At 41.7% G+C, this 26,476-nt stretch overlaps 1 protein-coding gene across 2 annotated transcripts; it reads left to right on the plus strand.

Annotated features, from left to right (window-relative positions):
• Positions 1-26,016, plus strand: ERGIC2 (ERGIC and golgi 2). Of its 2 annotated transcripts, none has more exons than XM_056339782.1 (14): positions 1-43; positions 5,554-5,699; positions 8,604-8,712; positions 10,754-10,800; positions 11,761-11,831; positions 13,284-13,324; positions 14,057-14,158; positions 15,648-15,743; positions 17,481-17,536; positions 18,509-18,607; positions 19,813-19,910; positions 22,893-23,055; positions 23,623-23,702; positions 24,478-26,016. In XM_056339782.1, the coding sequence occupies exons 2-14, from the start codon at positions 5,594-5,596 to the stop codon at positions 24,541-24,543; spliced, it is 1,134 nt and encodes a 377-aa protein (XP_056195757.1). In that variant the 5' UTR covers positions 1-43; positions 5,554-5,593; the 3' UTR covers positions 24,544-26,016. The 2 variants fall into 2 exon arrangements, with proteins under 2 accessions (XP_056195757.1, XP_056195756.1); XM_056339781.1 differs by lacking the exon at positions 1-43 and adding an exon at positions 2,997-3,160.
• The last annotated feature ends 460 nt before the right edge of the window (positions 26,017-26,476 follow it).

The raw sequence follows: 26,476 nt of genomic DNA on the forward strand, positions 1-26,476 counted from the left end.
TCCTCCTTCTTCCTAAATGCCACCTCGATGCCTTCACGTTCCGGTAAAGCGGCTGCTCTCTCCCCCTGCCTCGCCTCAGCCCCTCCGCGCTGCCGCCGCCCCCGGGCTCCCCCGGCCGCGCAGCCCCCGACCCCCAGCCCCTGCTGCCGCTCGGCCTGCTGCTCTCGCCCTCCCTCGCTAACCCGGTGCCTTTTCAGCCGTCGTGAGCCACCTGTGCCGCTGCCCGTAGCAGCAGCAAACGATGGGGGCTTGGGTTTAGGCTCGACATGCTTTAGCCAGATCTTTTATTTCGTGCATCTTGCATATACTTTCCAGCATGTTAACGCTGCAGTGTGGTGAAGCGCAGGTGGGGAATCTGCATGTTTACGTTCGCTCCTCATGTTCGGCCTACCATCTTCTCTGTTACTGTCTTTGATATCAGTGTGCTTCATAGCCTAACATTCCTGGGTTGGTTTTTATTTTTGGTTTTATTTTTTTATGTTCTGCTTCATTTGTGGTTTGCTACATTGTATGGCTATGAGACATCTGACAGGGTTTCCCCTGTTTGCACACATCAAGGAACTTCACAAATCACCAGTGTTAACAAGTGCTGTTTTTTGGGGGGGAAGGCAGTTATATTTTTACATAGATGACTGCACTCGAGTCTCGGGGTGCTTTGGGATCTTGTTAAATACTGTAGTGAAACAAATGTGTGTAAAGCAGCAGCTGAGGGGCAGCCCCTTGGCTCGCCTGCATGGCTTGCAGCTGACAGCTGGATTTCTTCCCCCTTCTCTGCTCCTGAAGGTAATTTGGCAGGTGCTTCTAGGCTGCCACCGCTGAGGTGTGATCAGGAGAGCAGAACACAAACATGCAGGGGCATGAAGAAAGGAGCACAGTTTGAATTAGAATAGTCTGGTACTTGATGGATGCAGTATGATCACTGTTATGTTGCTTCCGCACAGTACAGTCAAATATATAGTGTCATTGTAATGCACTGTTATCACTATATAATTTTCTCTACTTTTCTTGCATTCTGAAAAATGTTTGCTGTGTTTTCCCCATTAAATCCTATGGAGACATCTGCAGTTAAAAATACAGCTATAATGGTGCAAAGCTGCAAGCAGTTTTGTCCCATGACACTTCTCTGTAAGAGGCATCTCAAGGCGGCGTTGAGAACTAATGTTGGTTTTGTCTGCAAGCAGATTGGATTGCTTTAATTCATAGCCTGTGTGAGAACATCTGTTGAGCATCTCTGATGCACAGCTAATAACCAGATCTATCAGTTGCTCTTTCCAGGCCTCTGTGCTGAGAGTGTTTCAAGGGAAAATAGAGCTTAGCCAGCGAAATCCCTGGCTGCTGAATTATACCCTACAACCATTGGCATGTCAATGTAAGAGTTTTAAGTGTAGCTAAAGCTGCCTGCTGTTTCTGAGATGAGGGAACAAACATACAGATAAAACATATTTTCAGCCTGGTTATTTATCTGTTGTGTCATTCTCCCACCTCCTTTTTTCTGTCTCTCTGATCCAGTTGTTACTATAGCTGCAAAAATTATCAAAACACACCAATCAGAATTCAGTGAGAACATGAGTCTGTGGCTGTATCCTCTTTCCTTCCTTAAAACCCAGTCTGCCTATCCCTAAAAAGCAAAAAAAATACTCTTTGGGTCTGTACTACTTTATTGGCTTTGGGTTCCTTTTGTTCTCAAATGCTGTAGATACCCAGACAAGCAGTTGTTTTACTCAAATTGTATATACTTTGGCATGCCACTTGGAACTCTCTTGTCATGGATCTACTTTTTCCTCTGAACTATTATAAAGAGCAAATCTGCACTGATGCTGTGAAACTCATCACTGTGTTTCTGGGATGTGTCAGTTTTATTTGCCTGCCTCATTATAAAAAAATACCGGAGTCTTCAGTCTCTCTTCTTTCTGATCTATGAATATAAATGCTTGGTTATAATGTTTTAAATTATTATTTTTTTTAATCTTACACGGATCACTTTTTCTTGAGTAATTTTGATGTCATCTAAGATGTCAGCACTTCCCAAAAGATACCAACTGTAGGAAGATGTCTAGGTTGGGTCAGCTACCCGTGAACTTGCGGGCACAGTGGCAGCAGTGTAACATAACCCTGTGATAACTGACTTTGTAAGTCTGTGCTGGTAGTGGCACAGGGGACACGGGCACTTCTGCACTTGTAAGGTAAAATGCGGGGATAAAAGAACACTGCTGTTACTGAGGGGCAAGATTTGTGGTGAGAGGCAGTGCCTTTTAGCTCCACCAACACAGGGATGAGAACAGAGATTTTGGCCACAAACGAGCCCTTTCACCTTTTTCACATCAGGTCCGAAGACTGGCTTGTGAGCGTAAAAATCTGTCTTTCCCAACCATTACAGGCTGCTGTCTTAAAGCCTTTTCCTTCACAGTTATCGTGATACAATACTGCCTCTTCTCAAACGCTGCCGTGCTTTGACGTTCGTAGCTTCTAAACCAGTACCACCCCGCAGGCTGGGTTACGGGGCTCTTCCAGTTTGCTTCTGAAGCACCGCTTCCCGCGCAGCAGCTCGCCGCAGCACGAATTCCCCTGGGTACCGGCTCCCGCCGCCTGGGCGCAGCCGGGCTCCCCTCCCCGCCCCGGGGCGCCGCCCGCCGCTCCCGCTGCCCGGGACGCCCGCCCCACCGGCTGCGGGGCAGCGCGCGAAGCTCCGCGGAGCTGCAGCCCGCGTTGCGCCCTCGGGCTACGGGACTCAGTGAGGCTTCGGGGGGCTCAGCCCCGGGCTGCTGCCGGCTCTGCTCTCCCGCGGCCGGCAGCGAGGGGACGCCGCGCTCGCCTTGCGGCGCCCACCGCTCCCCGCCCGTACGGCTTGTGTCCCCGTAGGCGCGGGGCCGCCGATCGGCCTTCTCCCCGCGGCGGCACCCGGTGCCCCGGGCCGCGGCGGCGGGCGGCGCATGCCCGTGGGGCGGCGAGCATGCGCGCGGGCGGGCCGGCGCCGCCGCTCCCGTCGGCCTGTGCCTCCCGCCGGGCTGGGCCTCCCGCCGGGCGGCGGTGGCGGAGCGAGCCCGCGCCGGGCCACGCGAGCGGCCATGCTCAGCGAGGTGGGCGCCGAGCAGGGCGTTACGGCTGCCCCCCCCGCTCCGGCCTCGCCCGCGGCGCTGGGTACCGGCGAGAGAAGCCAGAGGTAGGGGCACGGCCAGGGGAGGGGGGGGGCAGGCGGCCGGCGCGGCCTGCCCCGTCCCGTCCCGTCCCGTCCCGTCCCGTCCCGTCCCGTCCCGTCCCGGTGGCTGCCCGGCGCGGCCTGCCCTGTCCCGCGGCTCCCCGGTGCCTGGCTGCGGGCCTGGCGCGCACAGGCGTGCGGGCTTGGGGCTGGCGGCCGCCTGCCGGGGCCTCCTCGGCGCGGGCCGCCGGGCGGGGGGGTGCGGCCGGCGCTGGGGCGATGCCCCCGGGAGGCGCTCGGGCGTGGGTCCGGGAGCGGGTCCGGGAGAAGAGGGTCACAGGCGCGGCCCGCCGGCCCCGCTGCCAGGCTGTCCGAGTAAGCGGCGGCTGCCCCAGCTCCTCGGGTGGGTCTGGGTTGCGGGCGCTTCCAGCGGGCGCTCGGGTCGCCAGTGGCGTTCACGCTATGCTTTTCCCTTTTTTGTTTTTTTAGCTTGTAATAACGATTCTTTTGCCATGTAGTTGGTTCTGGGATCCATAACATGTTACTTTCATAGCAACGGATCCTACATTTTGTATGTGATGTTTCTGAGGTGGGCAGGGGGAAAGGGGCAGCAGTCTCGTTTGTAACAGAAAGTGATTTTCGTGGGACTACAGAACCGTGACCAAATGGGGCACTTCTAGCTAGAGTGCAAAAATCCACATGCTTACTGGTGCAGAACAATTTAGAAAGTTTCTTAGTGAAGGGCTCTCAAACTCTCTGGATTTGTCTTGCACGTCTTTACGGTGTGTCCATACACATGCAGTCGCAGAGAAGACGCGGAAAATGAAACAGTGCAAAGTTGACTGTGTGACTTCAGTGCTGTCTGTGTAGGATCAGGCAGCCCTGTGTGGTGTTTCGTCTACTAATGAGTGTTACGGCTCCAGTCACTGTGTCCAAACAGCTGCTATATCTGTGTTCTGAAGTTTTCCAACTTTTCCTTAATCCACTCTTGAGTGGATTTGAGGTAATTGGTTAAACCACAGTTATGTAGTGTAGAAAAAAACAGGACCTTGCTTCCTTTTTTTTTTTTTCTTTTTTACCCCTGATGCTGTGTAACCAAAACTCAATTTCAGCACCCATCTTCTCTGCCTACTTTAACTGTGGTTTCTTCAAATCCTCTGCCACACGTGCAGTATTTTGTTGGTCCCTGCAGGCTTATTTGACTGATGCTTCCACCAAGTGCCTGTATCTTCTCACTGAGGTCTGAAGCGACTTTGTGTAGTGAGGAAATTGCAGGCATAGATCGGGGTTCTTCATGTGTGAACTCCCATTTCCAGTAAAGCCTATTGCTTTGTTATTGCACAGTAGGAAGCCTGCTCAGCAGCAGAGAGGGGCAGAACAGGGAATAGCTCTTGAATAATTTCACTAGGACGCATTGGAGACTTGATATGCTCTTGAAACAGGTGAGATGAGTTAATATCTCTTTCTACAAGATGATGATGAGGACCATCTCACATGTTGGCAGTATCGCTTAGTTTGCCTGCCTTGTTGCCTTTAAATAGGGGATGATAGTATGACGTATTCTCAGAGTACAGTAAATGCACGATGGTTTTTGTAGCTTCAGAAATTCTGGGCGAAGTGCAGCATTTCCTCAGAAGGAAAACAGCAGTGCCAACTTGTTAAAACACGCAGAGTATTGGCAGGACTGGGTTGTGAGAGTATTTACATGATTTGGAAACAGTTTAAGACAGTTATTTCCTGGGCAGGCTGCTTCTCTCAGCATCTTGCTGCTTAACATATCAACAACTCCAAGTGGAGCAGAGATCGTGTCATGGACAAAAAAAGTTTCTGAAGTATGGAGCTAGGATTTGATACTTAATTTACTTTGGGGACGTTTTTGTAGAGGAAAAAACTGCTGATTTTATTATTATGATGAAATTCTACAGGTGTGAAAATATGAAATGCACTTTTTTTTCCTTTAGCATGCATATAGCATGCCCGTATTGGCTGAAAATAGGAGCCCAGAGCAGTTTAACATCCTCCCCAAGTTTATTCAGCCTGTTAGGTATTCCCTGCTAAGTCAGTGACTTCTGTGCATTGTCAGGTCTGTTTAGCAAGCTTACTTCAGGACTGAGTTTGGTTTTGTTAATTTGATATTAAATATATCCAATATTAGTAAGAATTTAATTGAGAGAGAAATTAATCATAGTAATTAAATGGTGAATTTGCTGGATGTGTCTGGAATGTAAGCAGCAGTGTCCAGGTCAATTTTAACAGTTTTCTTGAAGCAAGAGCGATCACCCAGTTGATTAGCATATGTTTCTTCAAGACATATTTCTTAGGCTTTAATTAACTTATTATTGCTTTATAATTATAGCCAATCAATTTGAGTAATATTGCTTTTGTCTTTTAATCACAACAATTTATTCTCAAATCAGAGGGAATATATGAAGGAGGTGGTGGAAGAGCGTGCTGAAGATGAGGCGACTGAATCGGAAGAAGACCTTGAATTTGATGAAAGAATTGGATGCCTTTCCAAAGGTTCCTGAAAGCTATGTGGAAACTTCAGCAAGTGGAGGCACAGGTAGGCCTTACTGAGATGCTGACATTATTCATGTTGGCTGTTATCTCAGTCTAGTATGTTCTGGGAATAGAAACTTCAATAGGAGGAAGATGGGTATCTGTGATCACTTGAAATTAGCCAAAATTGGTTTCTTGATTTCTTTTGTGGACTGAGCTCATCTCCTTCAAGTGAAGACATAGTACCTCATCCAAACAGATGCATTCATCGCTCATCTGAAGGGAGATTTTTCTGTAAAACTGGTGAGACGCAAATCATTGTAAAGGTTCACTGTAAAAACTTCTAACCAATTACAACTGGAAGTGCACGGTCCCAGGGCTGTGGTAAAACTTTCTCATTTGTTGTCTCATTAGGCCTTTTCTCTGTGTCAGATATCTGGGTGAGACCGTGTCAGCATGAGCTGAAATACAGGTGGGATTCAAACTCTATGCTTTCATAAAAGAGGAAAAACATTCTTCAGAGGTGCCTAAGAGCTGACTAAGTTAAGCATCAGGATGAAGAGCAGCTTTCTAATGCTTTCTGTCTTGAAAGTGTAGTTGATTTTAAGAGTAAGGAAAGCCCTTTGAAGAACTAAACACTTTACTCCAGGGCATGTACTTATATTGTCCTTTGTAGTCACTTGAGCTTCTCTCAAAAAGCTGTAGCTGTAGGAAGTACCTTTTCTATATGTATCTGAACAGAAAATTGTGCCTTTAAGTTGGGTTGGGTTAGAGGTAGCCTGATCTGGAAACAGTGACTTCATCTGTTGGACTGTTGGAATTGTTTGCAGTTAGATAGGAAACTGCTAGAAGTTAGTTTGAAATGGAGGACAAAAATCTCTCTCGTGCAATTATGTCTGAAATTCAGTTGAATAAAAAGTACAAGAAGCAATTGCAATCTACAGATAAGCCTTTGAAGTCATTGTGCTACTTGTACTGTAGAAGTAAATATCCCAAGGATCTGTATTTGCTATGTTTCCTGAATTGCACTGTTAATAATTAAAGGATTATTGTATAGGAAATAATCTCTAAGACCCTATTAAATAACTTTGCATTAATGTTAGTTCCTGAGAAAGCAAGCGAGTTGGTTTTATGTTCTAATTTGCAGAAAAACAATAAATGCTTAAAAATTCCTTTTTTGTAGTATAGCACCATCCTGCATGACACTTTGGTAAAGGATCCCTTAAGGATTTCTCAGCACCAGAAGTTAGTTTAGCATTCTTTGGTCTATCCCAGCAACCTTATAAATGACAATATAGGATTGTCTTATTGTATGCTATTATAAAAATCTGAATTACAGTATTCCCGATCTGTTCAGGATTGAAGTGTCACACTTACTTTCTGGTGTGACAGGGATGCAAAACATATCAAGACTGTATTCTCAGGCTTTCAGTGCCTTCACACCTGTTGCAAAAGTAGTACCGGTCTCTCAAACAGGCTGGGACTCCAGCTCTGGGGCTGGGAGAGCCTTCAGAAAAGAAGATCAGTCTTGCAGAATTTCCAGTGACTTTATTTTCCAGTTCAGATGCACAAATACACAAAAATTTGCTCAGATTTACCCAGAAAGCAACTACAAGTTAATTGTTTCCTTGTGGCTTTGGGTAGACAGTATGGCTCCAGCTTTCCTATTGCATAGCTGGGGTGGGTCTGGCCTGCTGGGTTCTAAAAGGAAATTGATAGCCAGAATAATAAACCCGTTAGTGCATCTGCTTTCGCAGTATGCATTGACATGAAGGTTTTCATATACGTGATCATTACGTAGTTTTAGCTGAAAGCTAGAACTTGAATGTTGCTGATCGATGCAACGGTCAATGCTGCAGTCAGTGTTTTTTTTCTGATCCCATAGGACAGTGCATTTATTCCCCTGCTGCCACCTCTGGCCTGTAGACCACTGTGTAGTGAGTTGAAGCCTATCAACAATGGGCTTGCTTTTTCTCAAGTTGCCCTTCACAGACTCTGTAGAAATCCTCCACAGAGTGCACATGGAAAACATACACTGTTGATAAGCTGCACAAATCGCTACCATGCTCCATAACGGATTTTTTTTTAACTTAACAAAAGCCATGATTTAATAAAAGGGGTGTAGCAGGTGCTTCTGGGCATCTGTTACTGTGTTTCTGACACATGTGCAGCAGGATGGTCTTCTCCTTGCATTGTACAACTTTGCAAATGTGATGAATAGGCTGCTTTGGAGATAAGTGAGACTCACATACCGTTAAAATATACCAGATTTCTTCCTAAAAATAATTTCAAATCAGTTCTTCACTTATTTAGCTGTTGGTAGAATGGGTAGCTACATGTTGCTTATCGCCAGAGGGAGAAGGGTTTGAAAAATTGGGGTGGGAGTCTTGACTGTGGAGCTATACACAAGTAATACGATCAAGGCACCTTCTTCTAACTGGACAGTGCATATAATGCATATTATTTCTTCTGTCCGCTAGCTTCTTGGCTCTAAAGCTAGGTATAAAAAATGTGTTATAAAAACTTAGGTTGTAGACAAGTGGAGGCTTCAAGGGACTTCGAGGTGCACCTTATCCTTCTTCCATACTTGAATTTAGGACTGAGTTTGCCTAGACCATCCCTGACAGTGATTTGTGGGTATTTTCCTTTATATGTGGAGGAGTATCTTAAATCCTCCTCCTGTTCTTAAATCTCCCATATAGGGATTTCACAACCTCCCCATCGTTCTAGTATTTGACTGTACTTGTTGAAAAAGATTTTTCTTGATACAAAGGTCAGACTTGTTCTTTTCCCCTACGTAAAAGTAAATGCTGTAGATATGAAAACATTTTTCCAAGAGTAGTTTATGGATACTGGTATTGTACTGGTAATGATCAGATTCTGGAATGTTAGAATTTTGTTCTGCTTATGTTTCTGAATAATACTTCTCACAATCTAAACTTATATTTCTTTTTGTTGGGCCACTCAGTTTCTCTGATAGCATTTACGACGATAGCTTTCCTGACTATAATGGAGTTCATGGTGTACCAGGACACATGGATGAAATATGAGTATGAAGTAGACAAGGATTTTACTAGGTAACTTTTCTTCATTATAATTCCTTTTATAATTTAAGTTATCTGCATTTCAGGAAAGAATAGATGTAAAATGGTTGTGTGACTTGCAAGCAATTTATGATTGAAATTAAAAATGACATATTAGAGGAACTTGATTTTTCTTTGGTTGATTAATTTGGGTTTTTTTCTTTCCTGGAATCTATGAAGAGGAGAAATTAAGATTTCTGCAATGAAGAAGTCAGAATAGTATAGGTTGGTTGGTGAAGGAGTCCCCTGAGGAATTATTTGCTAACAATTCGGAGGACATTGTAATATGTAACTCCACATCAGCTAGGTAAAGCCACCATGTTTGCATGATGCTTGCTTTAGTTTATACAGTTAGTTTATTGCCATTATACTTTGTGCTGCTGGAGGTGAACAGTAAGCACTCAGAACTTCGGCTGCGATATCTAGAGGTTGCTGCTGATCTTTGTCTCCAGTTACAGCCCCCAAGATCAGCTGAAAATCCATTTGCTGTTGATTTCCTGTGCTTGTCTGGACTGTGTTCACCTTTCTTCCCGAGATAGTCGGGCACCCATGAGTCCACGTGAAGTTAATAGAGATTTTGTGCACTGAACACCTTTAAATATCATGTGTCTGGAACAGAAATAGCTTTAAAAGCTGTTTGACTGGTTGCTGTGGTAACAAGCTAAAGATACGTATATTAATTGGATGCCTTGTACGTCAGAAATACCAAAGGTTTCTTCAATGAAAAAATAAAAAATACGCGAACCTTAAATGAAAGAGATGCATCAAAAACTCAAGTTAGAGTAAATCCCGTCAGACAGAAGGGAGTTTGACATTCAGGTCTTTACTAAACTAGGTTATTTCCCTCGTGAAGCTATCACACAGGAAGGATAGTCTAGCAGTTAAGAGACAGTTACAGGAGCTGGGAGATGTCCTGCTGCAGTTTTTCCAGTTTGATTGTGAGTTAATCACTCAGCCTGTGGTGCTTGACAATTTAAACCAATGGAGACTGGTATCACTTCAGCTGCTTTTCTTTCTCCTGTCTGCTGACCATGTCTGATCCCAAGTTTGAGCCACTGTTTAATCTCTTGCTTGTGTGGTTTGGTAGTGGTCAGCTAAGCTCCCAGAAGAAACTCCCTGGAGGTGATAGGACCATATGACTATAGTGAGGGGATTTATTCATTATAGTTTAAATGACTTGTGGAACTAACATGAAAACCAGTAGGATACATCCACAATATTGAGGAATGCCACACAATCAGGCTTTTGATGTGATGGAGTTTTTTTGGGTGTTGGTTTTGGTTTGGGTGGTTTTTTTTGTTTCCCCTGATAAGAACAAGTATGTTTTACCTCCCCTTGTTATGGAAACATTCAGGGTAAAGATCTTAGCATACAAGGCATTTTACTATTATAATATGGGAGCATTTTTGGGAAAAGAGCTTTTTCCAGAAGCAGTACTGGCAAAACCAATGATCTTTATGACATGGCAGCATTTCCTGGGAACTGGCTTTAGCAGCTTCTCAGCCTTATCCTGAATGTCACTGTCCTGAGAAATTCTGATTAGGGTTGGAAATGCAATGGCCTGTCTTAAGGACAAAATGGGAAGAAGGTGCTCAAATATTTACTCAGGTTTAGATTTGTAACTCCTACATTGTCCTGTCCACCACATTCTGTGGAATTTACTGCACTCTTCTAGTTCTGTGGAAAAAAAAAATGTGTCTAAAATATTGAAAACCATACATTCTTAGTAAAGAGACCAACAAACTCTTGGGCCAGTGATATTTACACAAAATCTTGTTAGGTGTTTCATAGTAAAATTCAGCAGGGAAATGTGATGCTTTTATTTCTTGTTACGAGTGCTTTAATAATTAAAAGTCCATCTTGGTTCACCCAAATTTCAAACAGCTTAAGTTTATATTTGTTGGTGTAAATTTTGTTATTTGACTGTGTTTCTGCAAGTAATCTGAGAATTTTAGTAATATGTCTCTTGGTACTTACATTCAATGTTACTTATTAGCTTTTTACCCTTTTTTTTTTTTTTTTTTTTACTTTCCAGTAAGTTAAGAATCAATATTGACATTACAGTTGCCATGAGGTGTCAATGTAAGTATTCCATCAGTGAAAGTTTTGAAACACTTTAAAGGCTCTTCAGAGTATCTGTTTGCTTGCAATAGTTGGATATTGTTCAAAATATTCTAACATATTTCTTCTGATCCTGATGGCATGTAGTGATCTTGATGGTGTATACTCACTAAAGAATTGGTAGGAGATGTGAAGAAAAGTACTTATGCCATCTCATTTGCATCTCATAGAACTTTGCTTTGTCAGAAAGAGAAGGATCTGTTGTCTCTCTCTAGCTGGAATATTCTAAAAGCTCATTGTGAGACACAATTCAGCAGCAGGAATTTATCACAACTCTTAATATTTGCCAAGTTCATAAATAAATTAACCTGGTCTACTGTTTAACAGTACTGGAACCATCAGGTAATTTGATCCTTTTCATGAACATATGGATGCCTTCCCATTTAAAGGCAATGCTTATTATTATTTTGACATCATTTAGTTAATGAACTAATATTTGTATGGACTGGTTTTGGTTGTCCTGAACTGAGAGAGAACACTAATTCTACCAGGAAAGCATGCAGATCTTCAGGACTCATTTTCTTTTTTGGGCTAGGTTAAACCTTGTATTAATTGTATGGTTCATCAGTGTGGGGATTGTATTATTTTTTATTTATTTTTAATTTGAGAAATAAAACTTTATCCTCTGTTTTGACTAGTCTTGGTTTGTATTCAGTGCTTATGAAACAGGAAAATATATTTATGCATAACAGATCCTAGAAAGCTTGCATATGTGGTTCATACAACATCTCTGTAGGTGTTACGTCAGTGAGAAAATATGCAAGTCTGAAGTTTGTTTTTAGTTCATGTTGAAGGTTAGATAGATTGAAGGAACAGTAACTTATACTGAAAATTTACTACTGTACTGTTCATTTCAACTTGAACTTTTTTTTGTTTGCTTCTGATCATCTGTGTGACTTCATATTTTTCTCCCTGTTTAAGATGTGGGGGCTGATGTTCTGGATTTAGCAGAAACAATGGTTGCCTCTGCAGATGGGCTAATCTATGAACCAGTAAGTTGATTCTTACCTTTTTATTGAAAAAAGAAATTGTTCGTTACTTGGTGCAAAGCACTGCTGGGCTGGTTTGCTTGCTTGTGCGGTTTTTTTTCCCCACATCTGGGCTGCACAGAACCTCCCTGAGTATTGCCTGATGCTTGAGTGAGGTCTGCAGCACTTGCCCCAGGAATCTGCTAGGGAAATGGGCTAGCAGTAGGATTTCTGGGTGTTCACTCTCTGCAAATACAGCAGACTCCTAGATCAGTGCTTCTTAGCAAGCTAGGGATTTCTACAGCTAAGTGGTTTTACCTGTGCACATTCTAGGGGTAAATGCTAACAGTATTTGATACAGAAAGAAAATTATCGGAGCTCTTATAAAAGAGAATTGATGTAGCTGCTTTTTAACTAGAATACTATGGTTCTAAAAAGGGGTAGAAAGTCACCATGATAGCCTTATAATATGGCATTAGAGATTCTAAGTTGGGTTAGTATCCTTTTAATTTCTGTATTGTGAACTGAAGGCTCTGGAACTGTAAGCTTGTGCTCTTAAAGCTGTCTTGGTTGCATATACAATAAGCTTTGAAGTAATTAGGCTGTATGAAAGTAATCTATCATTTACAGGAAATCTATTAGGGAATGTAACCTCCTGCTGTAATTATTACATTCTCTAATAAGTGAACGGTAGTCCAAATTAAACGTTTTGTCCACATTCCTACTCATGTATGAGCAGGAGGAGGTGGCTGAATGGAAGGGCGCACTTGGGAAGGGGCTTGGTTTTGTTTGTTTGTTCTTGGAACGCTGCTTCTTTTTGTCTGGACAGTCATCTCCGTGCTGCTATAGCTGCTGCATGCTAGCAGTTGCCCCAGTGAGGATGTTCTTGGTATGTTTGAGCACTAATTGCAATTGAATTTACTGCCTGGATTACATCTGTGTTATGTGGTGCACAGATGTTACTGGTGATACTCTTGTGCTGATTGAAGTATGGCAGGTCTGGTAGCTTGTCTTCAAGTAGTGCTCAGTGTAGGATGGCCCTAGAGATAAACAATCTGCACCTGGACCTTTGTCTTTCAAAGGTTGCTCCTTAGCTTGTTTCATTGCTGTATGCATCAAACCTGTGCATGTCTGTTATCACTTAGAATTAAATTGCCACTCACTGCTTCTTCTAGCCCACGTTAGACTAGAAGGGCAGAGACTGCTGACCCAAGTTACAAGAGCTTTAAGAAAAGATGCTGAAGTTGTAAATGCAAACAAGTGAGCAGTTCTGGGGGGGGAAGAGGCAGAAATGTCCATACTTTTAAGACTAAATGTATTATTTAAAGTCCTTTCATAAACTGCAGAACGTGGTACCGAGTGTGAAGTTGATGGTAGCTGCCCGCTCTTTTCCACACCCCAGTTCTTTTCTGGGTTTCATGGATGGGACTTCAATGCTTCCTGCATGTTTTATCAGATGTGTTATTTTTGTTTCAGGTGGTATTTGAGCTCAGCCCACAACAAAAAGAATGGCAAAGGTAAATCACTGAGATGCATGTGTATGGTTTGTAGTATTTGTACTGGAAGTGACTTTGAGGTACACCAGAGTCACAAGACAGAACTGTTTGGGTCTAACAGCTCCTGCTGGTAATTGAAGAGTGCAAACCTGTTGAAAGATACTAATTTACTTTGCTTTTCTCATGACTTGAGATCCCTGTTATGGAAAAAACTGGCTTTGGACGTACTTGTGGAATTGGGTCATGCAGTTGCAAGCCAAGATGTATGGACTCATTCAGTTCATGTTTCCAAACAAATGTTTGGTAGCACAAGTTGTAATTATGGGTTCGGATGGGTAACACCAATAGCTTGGTATCTAAATGTCAAAGCTGAACCATAGTAACCAATAGATACATTCTTGCCAAAGCAAATGAGTTTGAGTCTTTCACATAACTGAATTGACACACTATTTATGGTTTAAAGGGGAACAGCTTGGTTGCGTGGGTGATTGCTATAGTGATAGTTTGTAATAGAACCTGAAGCTTATTTGGGGGTCTGGCTAGTTTTAGTATTTTGGTCATACACTCCTGGGTACACCGGAGCTTTAAGCTCTGTATAAAATGCCATTCTCAAAGTTTAATGTATCGCTTTAATACTGACATGAACCCTGCTAACTTTTTGATTTATAACCTGCAACTGAAGCTAATAATTAATTGTGAAGTTATTTTTTGTTTACTGTTGCATGCTTTCACACTTGTCTATGTAAACTTTAGGATGCTGCAGCTGATTCAGAGTAGGCTGCAGGAAGAACACTCTCTTCAAGATGTGATATTCAAAAGTGCTTTTAAAAGTGCTTCTACAGCACTGCCACCACGGTAAGAAAAATCGGGGTTTTGTGTCATTGTTCCCCCTCCCCCTGCCCTATTTAATTAGACTTCACATTTTATTGTGGTTATGATTTTATTATTTTTTTTTTTACCCCCCCAGAAGATAAGGTTGTAAGAAAAGAAGACCTTGCTGCTTTTTATTGCGTTTTAAAATAATATACTTAATACTTGCTTTGGAGAGCTGTTGTTTTATGAAAACCTGTGGAGTTTCTAACCTGAAGAAGGTTTCTGGGTTTTCTGTGTGTATTCTCATATGTGTGTATATATACATAATACAGACACACACATAAATATACACACACACCTTTTAGTCAGTTTTATCTGATGCTTCCTTCTTAATGTGAATTAGTAATGCCAAAGCAATACTGAAGTATTTTTTTTTAATGAAAGAATAGTTTTCTGTCCAGCAACTTTTAAAAAAGGTCCTGCTATTAGCTGTGACTTAAAACTTTATGGTTTTAATAGAATGAACCTTTGAACAAAAACATGGTCTAAGATGGCACTGTTAAAATTGTGTGGAGAAACCTTGCTGTTTTCACTTTATTCCAACTACACACAAAATGCTATGTGTTTGGGGTTTTTTTTCGTTGGCTTTTTTGGTTTGTGTTTTGTTTTGTTTTGCTTTTGGGTTTTTTTAGAGGAGAACACTTTATATGTGAAAGCTGAAAATCCTTTCCCCTTAAAAACAAACAAAGAAAGCAACCCCAAACAAGCAAACTGTAAATAAAACAAACACCAAAAATGCTGCATGCACTTCCGATGTAATCTCCCTGTCTGAGGACCAAATACATCCTTTCTTCCTAAGGCAAGGCTGAAGAGGGCTCAAAAAATCTTTTTTCTCATTTAGCTGATGTTTTCATATTCATTAAGTCGAAGCCTCTGTGATACTTGCTAATGTAGTATTTGAGGTGGTATTTAGGCTTGAAGTGATTTTAAAAAAAATACATTTTTTTTTTTCCATCTCCCTCTAAGGAGCAGATTTGGAAATATGTTTTGAGTTGTGGAGATCCCAACAAGTGTGGGAAGAGGAAGGTTTCATGAAAAATAAATGTTGAAAGCTGTTCTTGCTACAGTGTTGTTAATGTGACTAAGGTATTTTGTTCTGTTCATTGTAGCATTAAAACTTTCCCAAGAACCCATTTTCGGTAGAAGTAATTGGAAAAAAAACATCCCTGGGGCAGCGAAGTATACTTATGGTCTTATGTTTTCTGTTCTCGTGTTCAGATATCATAAGTTAGCTTTATAGGCCAGATCTCTGAATACAAGTATGAACAAAAGCTTACTGGTTTCATCAGACTGACCTTTATTGGTTTCCCTCCCTTCCATCATCCCTGCTGTAATTCCAGAAGAACATGATAAAAAGAGGTAGATGATAGTGCTATATTTTTATGCTAGGAAAAAGAAGTCTAACTGTATTGCTGTTATTTCTGTTAGTGAATATTCTGAAGTGGTCTTGATGTTGTTTTTGTTTAAACAGGGAAGATAATTCACTACAGTCTCCAGATGCATGCAGAATTCATGGTCATCTTTATGTCAATAAAGTGGCAGGGAACTTTCACATAACTGTGGGCAAGTATGTTCTTTTCAATTCCTGAAAATAAAACAAAAGAATTGCCTTCTACATTATATGTAGTGCACGCATGTCTATGTGTGTGTATGCTTTTACGCTTTTCAGTTAATGACTTTTTATTAACCTTGCCATACACATGATTGGTATTATTTTCCATGTGGTACCTTTTCTTGAACACTTAGAACCAAATTTATTCATAAGTTACTAAAAAAATGTGGTGCAGTGTGTTGTTACATGCAATGTAGTGGCTACGGATTCCAGTGTCTTACAGGATGAAAACTCCTGCAGATAGGTCCTCTGTAAGCATATGATGTGGAGTAGACTGCTTGTACTTGCCTCAACTCTTCGGGCTTGTCCAAACTTTTCCTTTCTGTTAGTACACAGTTCACTAACCCTGATGAAGTGTAGATATGTGCCATTTCAGTGCTGAGATAACATAGTTATAGAGCCATCGTTTGGGAGCTAAATGCCAGCTCATCTTTATTTGAGGAGAGACTTTCTGATACGCTTTGTCAATGCTTTAGCTTATTCTGTTAACTTTTCTCTGTGCTCTCAGTTCTGCTGTGTCTTCCTGCAGCCTCTGTCACCAGAGATCTTAGCGTGCGATCTGTACTCTCTAATTTATCCACACGTAATTCCAGCTGCTGTTTTTGTGTGCTTCTTTCTCCAAATGTCAATTCTGTCTGGTCTTGTACCACCTCTCTGATTTGCCCCTAGATGTCCAACTTCTTAAGCCTTTCTTGGAGCCGATCATTTCAGCCTTTTACCTGTTCTGCCATCACTTCTCTCTTCCTGTCTCTAGTTCTGCAACCTTGAATAATCTTTTGCTTTCCTTTGCTTCCTTTTGCTCATTGTTACATTTGTGTTTCTGCTAAGTTGCTCTTTCTTTTCTTGTAGGCTTTTTTTTAAGGCTTTTTTCACTGGCTGCCTTTGTACCTTATTGCCCTTATTGTGTTCCGTGTTGACAGATCTCATTGTCTTTGTCCACCTTCTGTTTGTCCAACACTTGCATGCATTTGGTAATGATTTAACTTAAGCAAAGTAGGGAAAGTTTCTTGCATTGTTGGCTGGACTGGTAGGTGTGAAGTGTGGCTGAGAGACTGCTCTACTTTCCAGACAGAGTTGCATTTCCCCTGCCCTTCGCACTGTTACCAGCCTCTGCATTGTACTTTGTTTGCAGGTCTGCGAACAAGGGTCCAGAACATTAACTTGCTTAGTCAGGGAACAAATACAGAGCGTAGGTAACTTGCTTAGTCATAGAACAATTACAGTCAAGTTTTCATTAGTCACTTGAGCAGTTCTGCAGCTTTTCATGTCGTAGGCCTTGATGGCTTTTCTAGTAGTCTAGTGACTTGATGTGTTTTTGACATTTCTAAAAAATGCAAGATGCTAGTTTTGTGTAAGGATTTTCATGATTCTAACGTTCCTGTACCTTTGTCATTCAGTCTCTCTCTACTGGGCAGTAATAAAAAGATTGTATTTGTTTTTTATGTAGATACACACAGTTTTTATATATGTAAAAGTTCTAAAGCATATACATATAACATATTTACATGTATATATGTTATACATTTATAACGTACATATATGCACGTATTTTATATATACATATATAAAAAGTATTTATTGAAATAAGAGGGGGAGAGGTATTTTTCTAAGTAGTCCTGTTCAGGAAAAATGCTTCTTTTGTGTGGATTCATTAAACACATTTTTTTATAAAACATATGTTGCTTTCTTTAGGGCAATACCACACCCTCGAGGCCATGCACACTTGGCAGCCCTTGTAAGCCATGAGTGTAAGTTCTTTCTGTCATCTCTGTATGAATATAATTTCATTCAGACTGCTGTCTGCTAATTCATATGTTAACATAGGTTGCCGTTGCAAAGATGTTCTAGCTGGGCAATTGCATTGTAGAAGAAATCAAAGAGTATTTTTTGCAGTGTTCCACCTTGGCAGAGACTTACTTTTATACATTTAATGCTATTAGTATTATCTTCAGGTTGCTTCTACAGTAATGACAACACAGGAATCTCAGATGTACTTTGTTGTAACACAGATACCACATGAAATTCTTGTATTTCAGTCCAAAGTACCTATTTCCTGCAAAATATTTTTTAGAAGGCTAAAAATTTCTGACCTTTGTCCTTAGAAACTTCATTTTTAGGTTATGAGTCTAGGTACTAAATGCATATTGCTGCTGCTTGTGAGGCAAGAGTGACTTACTGTGAAAAATAAACTTGGTATTGGTTAAACCCCCAAATGTCTGCCGATGAATTTATGTTAACACAAGTATATAATCTTCTAGATATTAAATACCTTTGTAAAATCAGCAATGTAACTTGGAAGTTGCCTTATGCTTCTTCTGTACATTTAATTCATGAAATTTTAGTCTTTTTAATACCATTACCTGCAAGAACCCAAACTGTAGAATAACATTAAGTATTTGGCCAACTAGAAATTTCCCGTCGTGAAATTTTAACTCTCTTCAGCTCCAGGGTTGATTCAGATAGAGTTATAATTTGATTTAGTAGTTCTCTTCTAGAGAAACTGAATTTTTTCTGGGTTAAAAATTTTGGTTTGAGTTTTGTTTGAAACGTGTTCGTGGACATATTGATGAGTCATGGGCACAAATCCAACGAAAAGCACACCAGTGTTTAAAATAGAATTAACTAGCATCTTTTCCAGTGTGAGAAATAGGTGCATCTTCTCTGAGTACAGAACCTCATAGTTTTAAAATGTTTTGTCATTCTTCTGTATTGTCTTTCAGCCTATAACTTCTCTCACAGAATAGATCATTTGTCCTTTGGAGAGCTTATTCCAGGAATTATTAACCCTTTGGATGGAACAGAAAAAATAGCATCAGATCGTAAGTGTTGTGTGTTTAAAAAAGCATCTTCTTTTCTATATTTTTCCAATCATTACATTTAAAATATTATCATGTTTCATGATTGTTGTGATTTACAGCCTGTCCTCCTGAATTTGGTAGTGAGTAAATGCACTGTTCAGTTATCTACATGGCATCTTAAATGCACAGTTTCTTTTTGGTATCAGTATCGCTTGCTCTTTTGCTGAGGTTGATTTGCAGTTTCTTCCAGATTTGTATTGTGTTGAAGTTACAGTATGAACATATGCAAAGGATTTTGCAGCAGTATGCTACAGTGGAGATTCATAGATCTGATTGTTGTCATAACGGGGAAAAGTAAGTCAGATTTGGTTTAAAGAAAATAGCATCAGGAATCTTGGGTTCTATTCCTGCGTTGAGTTTGTCACTTCCACAGTGCCTTTTGTGAGGCTACTACAGGAAGTGTTTGTGTATCACTTCATTTCCTCATGTATAAATTAAGGCGTATAGTAACCTACTTTATGGAGCTATCTACATCTCATCCTCTGGCTTGCGTCCCCCATGAGTGAAGCCCCAGAACATTCTAAAGATGCTGTTGTCTCAAAGTCAGTCAGTCCATTGGCTGTTCTAGCCAGAATGGTTTAGTGTAGTTGAAACAAATTGCTTCAGTCTAGCAGTGTTTGTTCTTTTAGGGAATTGCATGAAGATAGAGCAATCATAGATACATAAGTATGCTGATTGCTCCAGAAGAATTCTCTAGAAGATACATCTAATCAAGAGAAAACCCATGAACAGTTTAGAAGGACTTCCAGCATTGTATAGACAATTCAGTGGTTAAAATATTCAAACAACTGTCAAGATGTATGTATCATGCAAAATATGACTGTGTGAAACTTGTTCAGTTCTAGTGCCCTGGAAAACACAATCTGTGTATTGTATTTGAAGCTGTGAGTGGCCTGACCTTAATTAATCTTTTTATTATGTGGGTAAGATGTGAATTTCTCAGAGTCCAAATGTGATTATAGGGCTTGCCCACAGAAATTAACTTTGTTCACACAGATGGTGCTGAAGTAGTCTTGGCAGTACTGGGACTCCTTGAAGAATGTCCCTAGTATAAATGGCTTAGCTGATTAACTGTTTTAAATATGATTTCTTTGGTTTATTTCTGAATGTCGCAGATGGTCTTTGACTCTTTACTTAATTCAACAGCGAGATTTGTTTTCTTCTAGACAACCAGATGTTCCAATATTTTATCACAGTTGTGCCAACCAAACTCCATACATACAAAATTTCAGCAGAAACTCATCAATTTTCAGTGACAGAAAGGGTAAGTACAAGTGAAAGAAAACCACACAGTGAAAGATGTTGATCTTTTTCCTTTTTATTTTTATTTTTTCTATCAAAGTAGTGGATTATGCCTTGTGCATAGGTATGCACTGGGGAAAAAAATAGCATTGGTCTAATTTAAGTTAAACTTCTGCATTTCTGTTACATTGCTACTGTTTCATGTAGGCATGAATGACACCACAGGCTGGAACCTGGGCAGAATCAAGGAAAGTGACAAAGCCCTGGGGGTGCAAGTGAAAAGCTTTGGTGCCTAAGTTATCTTTTCTTCCATTGTACCAGTTAGAGGAAAGGGTGCAGCCAGAAATAGATGTATATTACAGATCGGCTTGCTTGGACACCCCTACCTTCCAGAGCCTTAACCCATGGGATTCCACCATCTCGTGGTCACACAGCCGAGGCTGCCCCCAGCCTTCACATCCCCAGCCAGCCCTTCTTCGTTTGTGAGTCCAAGGGCCAGCAGCAGACCTCGCTTCGTTGGCTCCTCTGTCACCTGCGTCAAAAAGTTGTCATCAGCGCTGTGCAGGAACCTCCTGGGCTGCATGAGCCTGGCTGTGTTGTCTTCCCAGGAGGTGTCAGGGTGGTTGAAGTCCCCCGTGAGAACCAGGGCCTGTGATAGTGAGGTTACTTCCAGCTGTCTGTAGAAGACCTCATCGACTTCCTCTTTCTGATAAGGAACTACGACGATATTGCCAGGGTGTGCAGAGATGCAATTAGAAAAGCAAAAGCTCAGCTGGAACTGAAATTGGCCAGAGATGTCAGAAACTACAAGAAAAGGGTTCTTAGGTTCATAGCAAGAAGAAACAGAAGGAAAATTTTGGCCCACTGTCAAACAGGAGAGGCGAATTTGTCACTAACAGTGCTGAAAAGGCAGAGGTTCTCAGGACTTCCTTCACCTCTGTCTTTACCAGCACTGTTGGGCCCTAGACCTTGGGAACAAAAATCCAGGTTGATACAAACACAGAGCCATGGTCAGTGAAGTAGGCGTTGGTACGTGGACTGTTACAGGAGCTTGACCCCTACAAACTGACAGGCCCTGATGTTATTCACCCGAGGGTGTTAAGAGAACTGGCTGATGTTATTGCGAGGCCGCTCTTCATAATCTTTGAAAAGTCATGGAGATAAGGGGATGTCCCAGAAGACTGGAAGAAGGCTAATGTCACCCCCATCTACAAGAAGGGCTTAAAGGAGAATCCAGGAAATTACAGGCCTATCAGTCTTACTTCAGTCCCTAGGAAAGTTATGGAAAGAACCCTCCTGGGGACTATCACAAATCAAAGGAAGCACGTGACTGGCAAAAGCCAGCGTGGATTCACCAAGGGCAAATCATGCATGGCAAACCCCATCGCCTTCTATGACAAAGTAACCTGTTCAGTCGATGTGGGGCAAGCAGTGGTCTTGTCTACCTGGATTTCTCCGAGGCTTTCAGTACAGTTTCCCAGAGCTGCCTCCTTGAGAAGCTGATGGGTTCCAGTCTGGACAGGTGATCTGCGCTGCACCCAGAGGGTGGTGGTAAAAAGCTCCTTTTCAAACTGGCAGTTTGTCACAAGTGAGGTCCCTCAGGCATCAGTATTGGGACCAACACTGTTTAATATCTTTGTAAGTGATCTGGATGATGGGATCAAGTGTACCCTGAAGAAGTTTGCTGGTGATACGAAACGAAGTGGGGAAGTAGACGCTTTGGAAGGGAGAGCCACCCTGCAGGAAGGCCTTGCTAGGCTGGAAGAGTGAGCTAACAAGAACCTTCAACGGCAAGTGTAAGGTCTTGTACCTGAGAAAACATAATCCAGCAGTGCAACACAGGCTGGGATCTACCCAGCTGGGGAGCAGTTGTGTGGATAGGGACCTGGGGGTCCTGGTGGACAGCAAGCTCAGTATAAATGAGCCGTGTGCTGCTGCAGCAAAGCCAGCCAACAGGATCCCGGGTTGCTTCAACAGGGACATCACCAGCAGAAATAAAGAAGTCATTATCCCACTCTACTCAGCATTTGTCAGCCCACACCTGGAACGCTGTTTTCAGTTTTGGTCCCTGCTATGCAAAAAAGATACAGACAGGCTGGAGAGGGTCCAGAGAAGGGCCGCAGAGATGATTGAAGGACTGGAAAGCCTGCCATATGAGGAAAGGGTGAGAGAACTGAGTTTGTTCAGCCTTGAGAAAAGAAGGCTTAGGGGAGACCTTGCCACTGTGTTCCGGTATTGAAAGGGTGGCTACAAAGAAGGCTACTCCCTTTTTACAAGGGGTCATGTGGAGAGGATGAGGGGTAACGGGTAAATGTTACCTCTAGGGAAATTTTTCACAATGAGAATGATCAGCCATTGGAATAATTTCCCCAGGAGAGTGGTGGATTCCCCAACGTTGGACGCAAAATTTTAAGATTCAGCTGGACAGAGTGCTGGGCCATCTTGTCTAGACTGTGCTTTTGCCAGGAAAGGTTGGAGCAAATCATCCTTAAGCTCCTTTCCAATCTAGTATTCTCTGATTTATATGCACCCCGTGGGAAAACTGCTGTAGCTAAGGCTGTTCAGCAACTTAAATGTCTCCTGAAGGTCTCATCCTGATTTAAGTGATTAATAGGACATAAAGTAGGAAGAGTTGGGGCTTTGTATTAGACCAGTGCACTCATTTGAGTTCACGGACTAGACCAAGACTGTGGCACTTACAGTCATAGGTACCAAAAGCAACCTTGTTATAAACATCCTTGTATAAAGGACCGGGTGAGCAAATCTTGAGAGGATAGACCAAGGCATGGTAATAAACATTGACATGCAGCACAGAAGACAAGTGACCAGGAAAGTAAATATTTAATCATGTTTGACTTTTAGAAGGTACTGGCCAAAGTTATCTTGATGTTCCCTGTTGATGGTCTCCTGTTGATTGCTAGCTCTGATGAAGTAGCTCTTTGTCATCACGTCTGTTAAGATTGTTTTCCTTGTGAATAACTTGTGTTTCACTCTCTTCTCTCAGGAAAGAGTAATTAACCATGCAGCTGGCAGCCATGGGGTGTCAGGAATATTCATGAAATATGATATCAGTTCACTTATGGTGACGGTGACAGAAGAACACATGCCTTTCTGGCAGTTCTTAGTGAGGCTCTGTGGCATTATTGGGGGAATTTTTTCAACTACAGGTAACTATCAGTGCTTTACCTCTTAAGTTCTGATTCTTATATTCCGTGCGTTTCCAATAATTGGGATCCAATGCTAAATCAGTGCCAAAAGTTGTTAGTTTTTCCACTGAAATAATTGGAAGGGTTTTCCTTGTGTACCTTGTCAATATACTGCTCCTTCAAAGAAAATAAACTACCTTGAAAAGTCATGATTCACTTAGTCAAGACATGATAGGGTGTCTTGATTACAAGTTATTTCTTTTCCTGAAGAGAGCATAGTAAAGAGACCTTGAACTAAGAGCTGCCTTTCCACATAGATACTTCTGTCCCACAGAATTAATTTCACCCAGGAAGCTTGGGCAGAGGGAACTACATTTGCTTGGATAGCTTGGGTTTTGCTTTTATTGATGCATTTCAGAATGTTAGATTTCCCCCTGACGTTTCCTTTTTTATCTTAATGTCTCAGTGATTTATATACCAGTTTACTGCACTGTATCCCATTTAAGTATCGTGTATAGTTTTGTTGTAATACTTCTGTAAATACAGTTTTGCTACTTGTTACAATTTAGATCTTGTTTGACATTGCAGGAATTTTACATGGCTTTGGAAGATTTGTAGCAGAAGTTATTTTTTGCCGTTTCAGACTGGGCTCTAACAGATCCACATCAGTAAGAAAAACTTCCTTTAAATAAGTGACACAGTTACCTGAGGATAGATGATAAGGACAACTCTGGGACTCTGTCCCAGTAAAATTTAAGACGCTTGCAATAAACGTTCCCCTTGACATGCATGTGACCAGAGATTCAAACAGCTTTTTAAAATAGTTGGGGAACCTAAGACATAAGGAGGCAAGGTGTTTTCTAAGAAGCTGAATTAATGAAACAGAGTCTCTTAAAGGTTTCTCTGCTACATTCCCTCTGTTGTTCTTGCTATATTCTTTTTATTTTCATATTGTTACAAAAATTACATATTTTCCCAGGCCTCGTCAGTCTCCCTAACATATTCTTCTTCTATTTGGCCTGCTGACCGAAGAAGAGGCACCGTGTGCTGCAGGGATTCAGTGTTTCCACTGATTAGCCTGACAGGCTATTGCCAAGATATGTGAAAGAGCTGAGCAGTCTTTACCTTTCCCTTCATTGGGCACTGGTAGGATTGCTCACCTAGTTACTAATTGATTTTATTTTACTTTTTATTTTTCCCATTTAAGGCTGTAGGTAGCCTTAATGACCTTCTGCCTCTCAGTTTTGGTTGAAGTTTGCCACCTGGCAAGATTATGTGAGTGTGAGGAGAGAAGGCAAGCAGATATATATAATTTTTGTTTGAGAGACCAGGCAAAAGCATACAAGAAATGCCCAAGAATAAAGAAAGTATGTGTTTGGAGGGAGGGAGGGGAGGTTCCGTTTCTGATAAGCCATTATTAACACTTTGTTTCTATTTGACTAGGTCCCACTTCCTGATGGCCACACAAGCAACCACTTACCTCTAATGACAGAGAATAGTACACACTAGCCTCCTGATAAAATTTTCTTTCTTCCTGCCTGATACAGAAGACATTTTTTTATAATAAAGAAAAATGTTGTGCAATATGCTGAGACAGTGCTGACAGGCAGCAAAAAATGAAGCCTTTACAAAAAAACCCCAACAAACCAACAGAACAATTTGTGTAACTTTTTTGTCTTTCTGAGTGCACGTGGAGTCATAGGAGGTTGTGAGACCAGTGAGGTGGGCCATCTTCTGGAGATGAAAGGAACCTTGCTGCCAGTTCAGTATTCATGGTCGAGCTGAATGTCTTTGTGATGGCTGCCATTGACCACTGGAGCATCCTTGCAGTCTGGTTTCTGTGACTGGGAAGGCTGGCAGACTCCAAGAAGAAAAGAGCCCAAGATGTGTGGAAAGGCCAGGCAGCAGGCAAAAAGGGACAATAATAGAGCTGGGGTTTTTCCTAGGTGTACGGACTGGGGTTTGGGTTTTCTTGTTCATTTTCATGTTCATGGTGGGGCCAGGGGCTAAGGTGCTGTTCTTGCAGGTGGGGAGTGATTCTAGAAAATCATGAAGAAGAGGGAGATGAGAGAGAACTCAGGGAGTAAAGTGGAGCCCAAGCCATGATGTTGGTTATAGCCGCTGCCTTTCTGTAGTCCCACCATTCTTTAGTGGAAGAAACGCAATGTGGAGCAGAGTAGTTCCTCTGTTTTCACACAGCTGCTTTGCCAACAGTGAGACTGTCACTTCTGGTGGTGATGTGGAAGTGCCCAAGGACTTTGAGAACGGGCTTCAGTGTGCACAGTTTTTTGACTTAGAATAAGAAGCCTTTTAAATAAGGCATTTGACTGTAGTTTTGATAAAAGGCAAGACTCCCTAGCAAAAGATCAGGAAACTTTGTACGCCTCTTTCTTGGTAAAGAAATTGCTTTGATGGATCCTTCATGGTACTCCTGCTGCAGGTACGTAAGCCGTGGTGTGTAAATCCTGGGAATGGGGAGGAAAAACAGCAAGAAGCTGCCTTGTTTTGGTTCAGCTAAATACTGTAGAAATGTGGAATTTGGGGCAGTTGGGAGGTCTGCTAGCCCAGGCAAGGAGTGAGTGGTGGAGTTGGTGGTAGGTGACTTCAGGGAATCTGAATCATTTTGCTGCAGATGATAGGAAGGGATCTGCAGAGTTAATCCTTATTGTTCGTGAAGGTTTTTGTAAAATAAGAGAGCAATATCAGTTTTATATTGTAAATATGCTACTGAGAATGGGTGTTGTAATGCAGATGGTGCTTTGAGAAACTAAACATTCTCTTACCGCTGAACTACTGGCATACACCTGTGGTTAAACAGTTACTCCACCAGGGAAAAAAAATTAGTAATATGATTCCTTCTTAGCAAAACTGATTTAATAATATACTGGGGAGATGATGCTGACCCTGGCCTTACCATGGAATGAATATTACGATTGAGAGGACTAATCATGGAAAAATAAAAATATCTCCGTGGCGTTGTCAGATTTTGCTGACTTCTGTTAATGTGCTTTGCAGGACACTTGGATCATGGTGATGAGCACAGTGTAAATAATGTAGCTGATTTGTTATGCAAAGGGCTTCCTAAACAGGAATTATATTAAATAGTAAATAAAATGTGAAAAGTGAGGAAAGACCTTTGTTCAGTTCAACTGTTGAGAAAGACAGAGGTTCAAGGAAGCCAGGTCCTTGGGGTTGACAGCCAGGTCTGGGGTTTTCTCTCTCTCTCTCTCTTTTTTTTTTTTTTTTTTTTTAATGACACTAATTAGAACTCCAGCAACTTGAGAAACTCTTGTCTTTGATAAGCAAGAAAATATAAAGCTGTAAATTTTTGGTTCCCATTTCTCTTTGGCATTTCCTGCTGAGGTTTCTTCCCTGGTTCTGCTTTGGGCTTTGTCCTAACACTTGTTTCTTACCTGCCTGGAACAGACTGCGCTGGTGGGAG

The sequence above is a fragment of the Falco biarmicus genome, chromosome 5, assembly GCF_023638135.1.
Source record: "Falco biarmicus isolate bFalBia1 chromosome 5, bFalBia1.pri, whole genome shotgun sequence".
NCBI lineage: Eukaryota > Metazoa > Chordata > Aves > Falconiformes > Falconidae > Falco > Falco biarmicus.

What these genes read in the sequence shown, in the direction of transcription:
- ERGIC2 (XM_056339782.1), top strand. Translation starts at nt 5,594, where the DNA reads ATGAGGCGACTGAATCGGAAGAAGACCTTGAATTTGATGAAAGAATTG. An exon ending in TCTACAGCACTGCCACCACG is followed by an intron (nt 14,159 to 15,647) that starts GTAAGAAAAATC and finishes TTGTTTAAACAG; the next exon opens with GGAAGATAATTCACTACAGT. An exon ending in AGAAAAAATAGCATCAGATC is followed by an intron (nt 18,608 to 19,812) that starts GTAAGTGTTGTG and finishes GTTTTCTTCTAG; the next exon opens with ACAACCAGATGTTCCAATAT.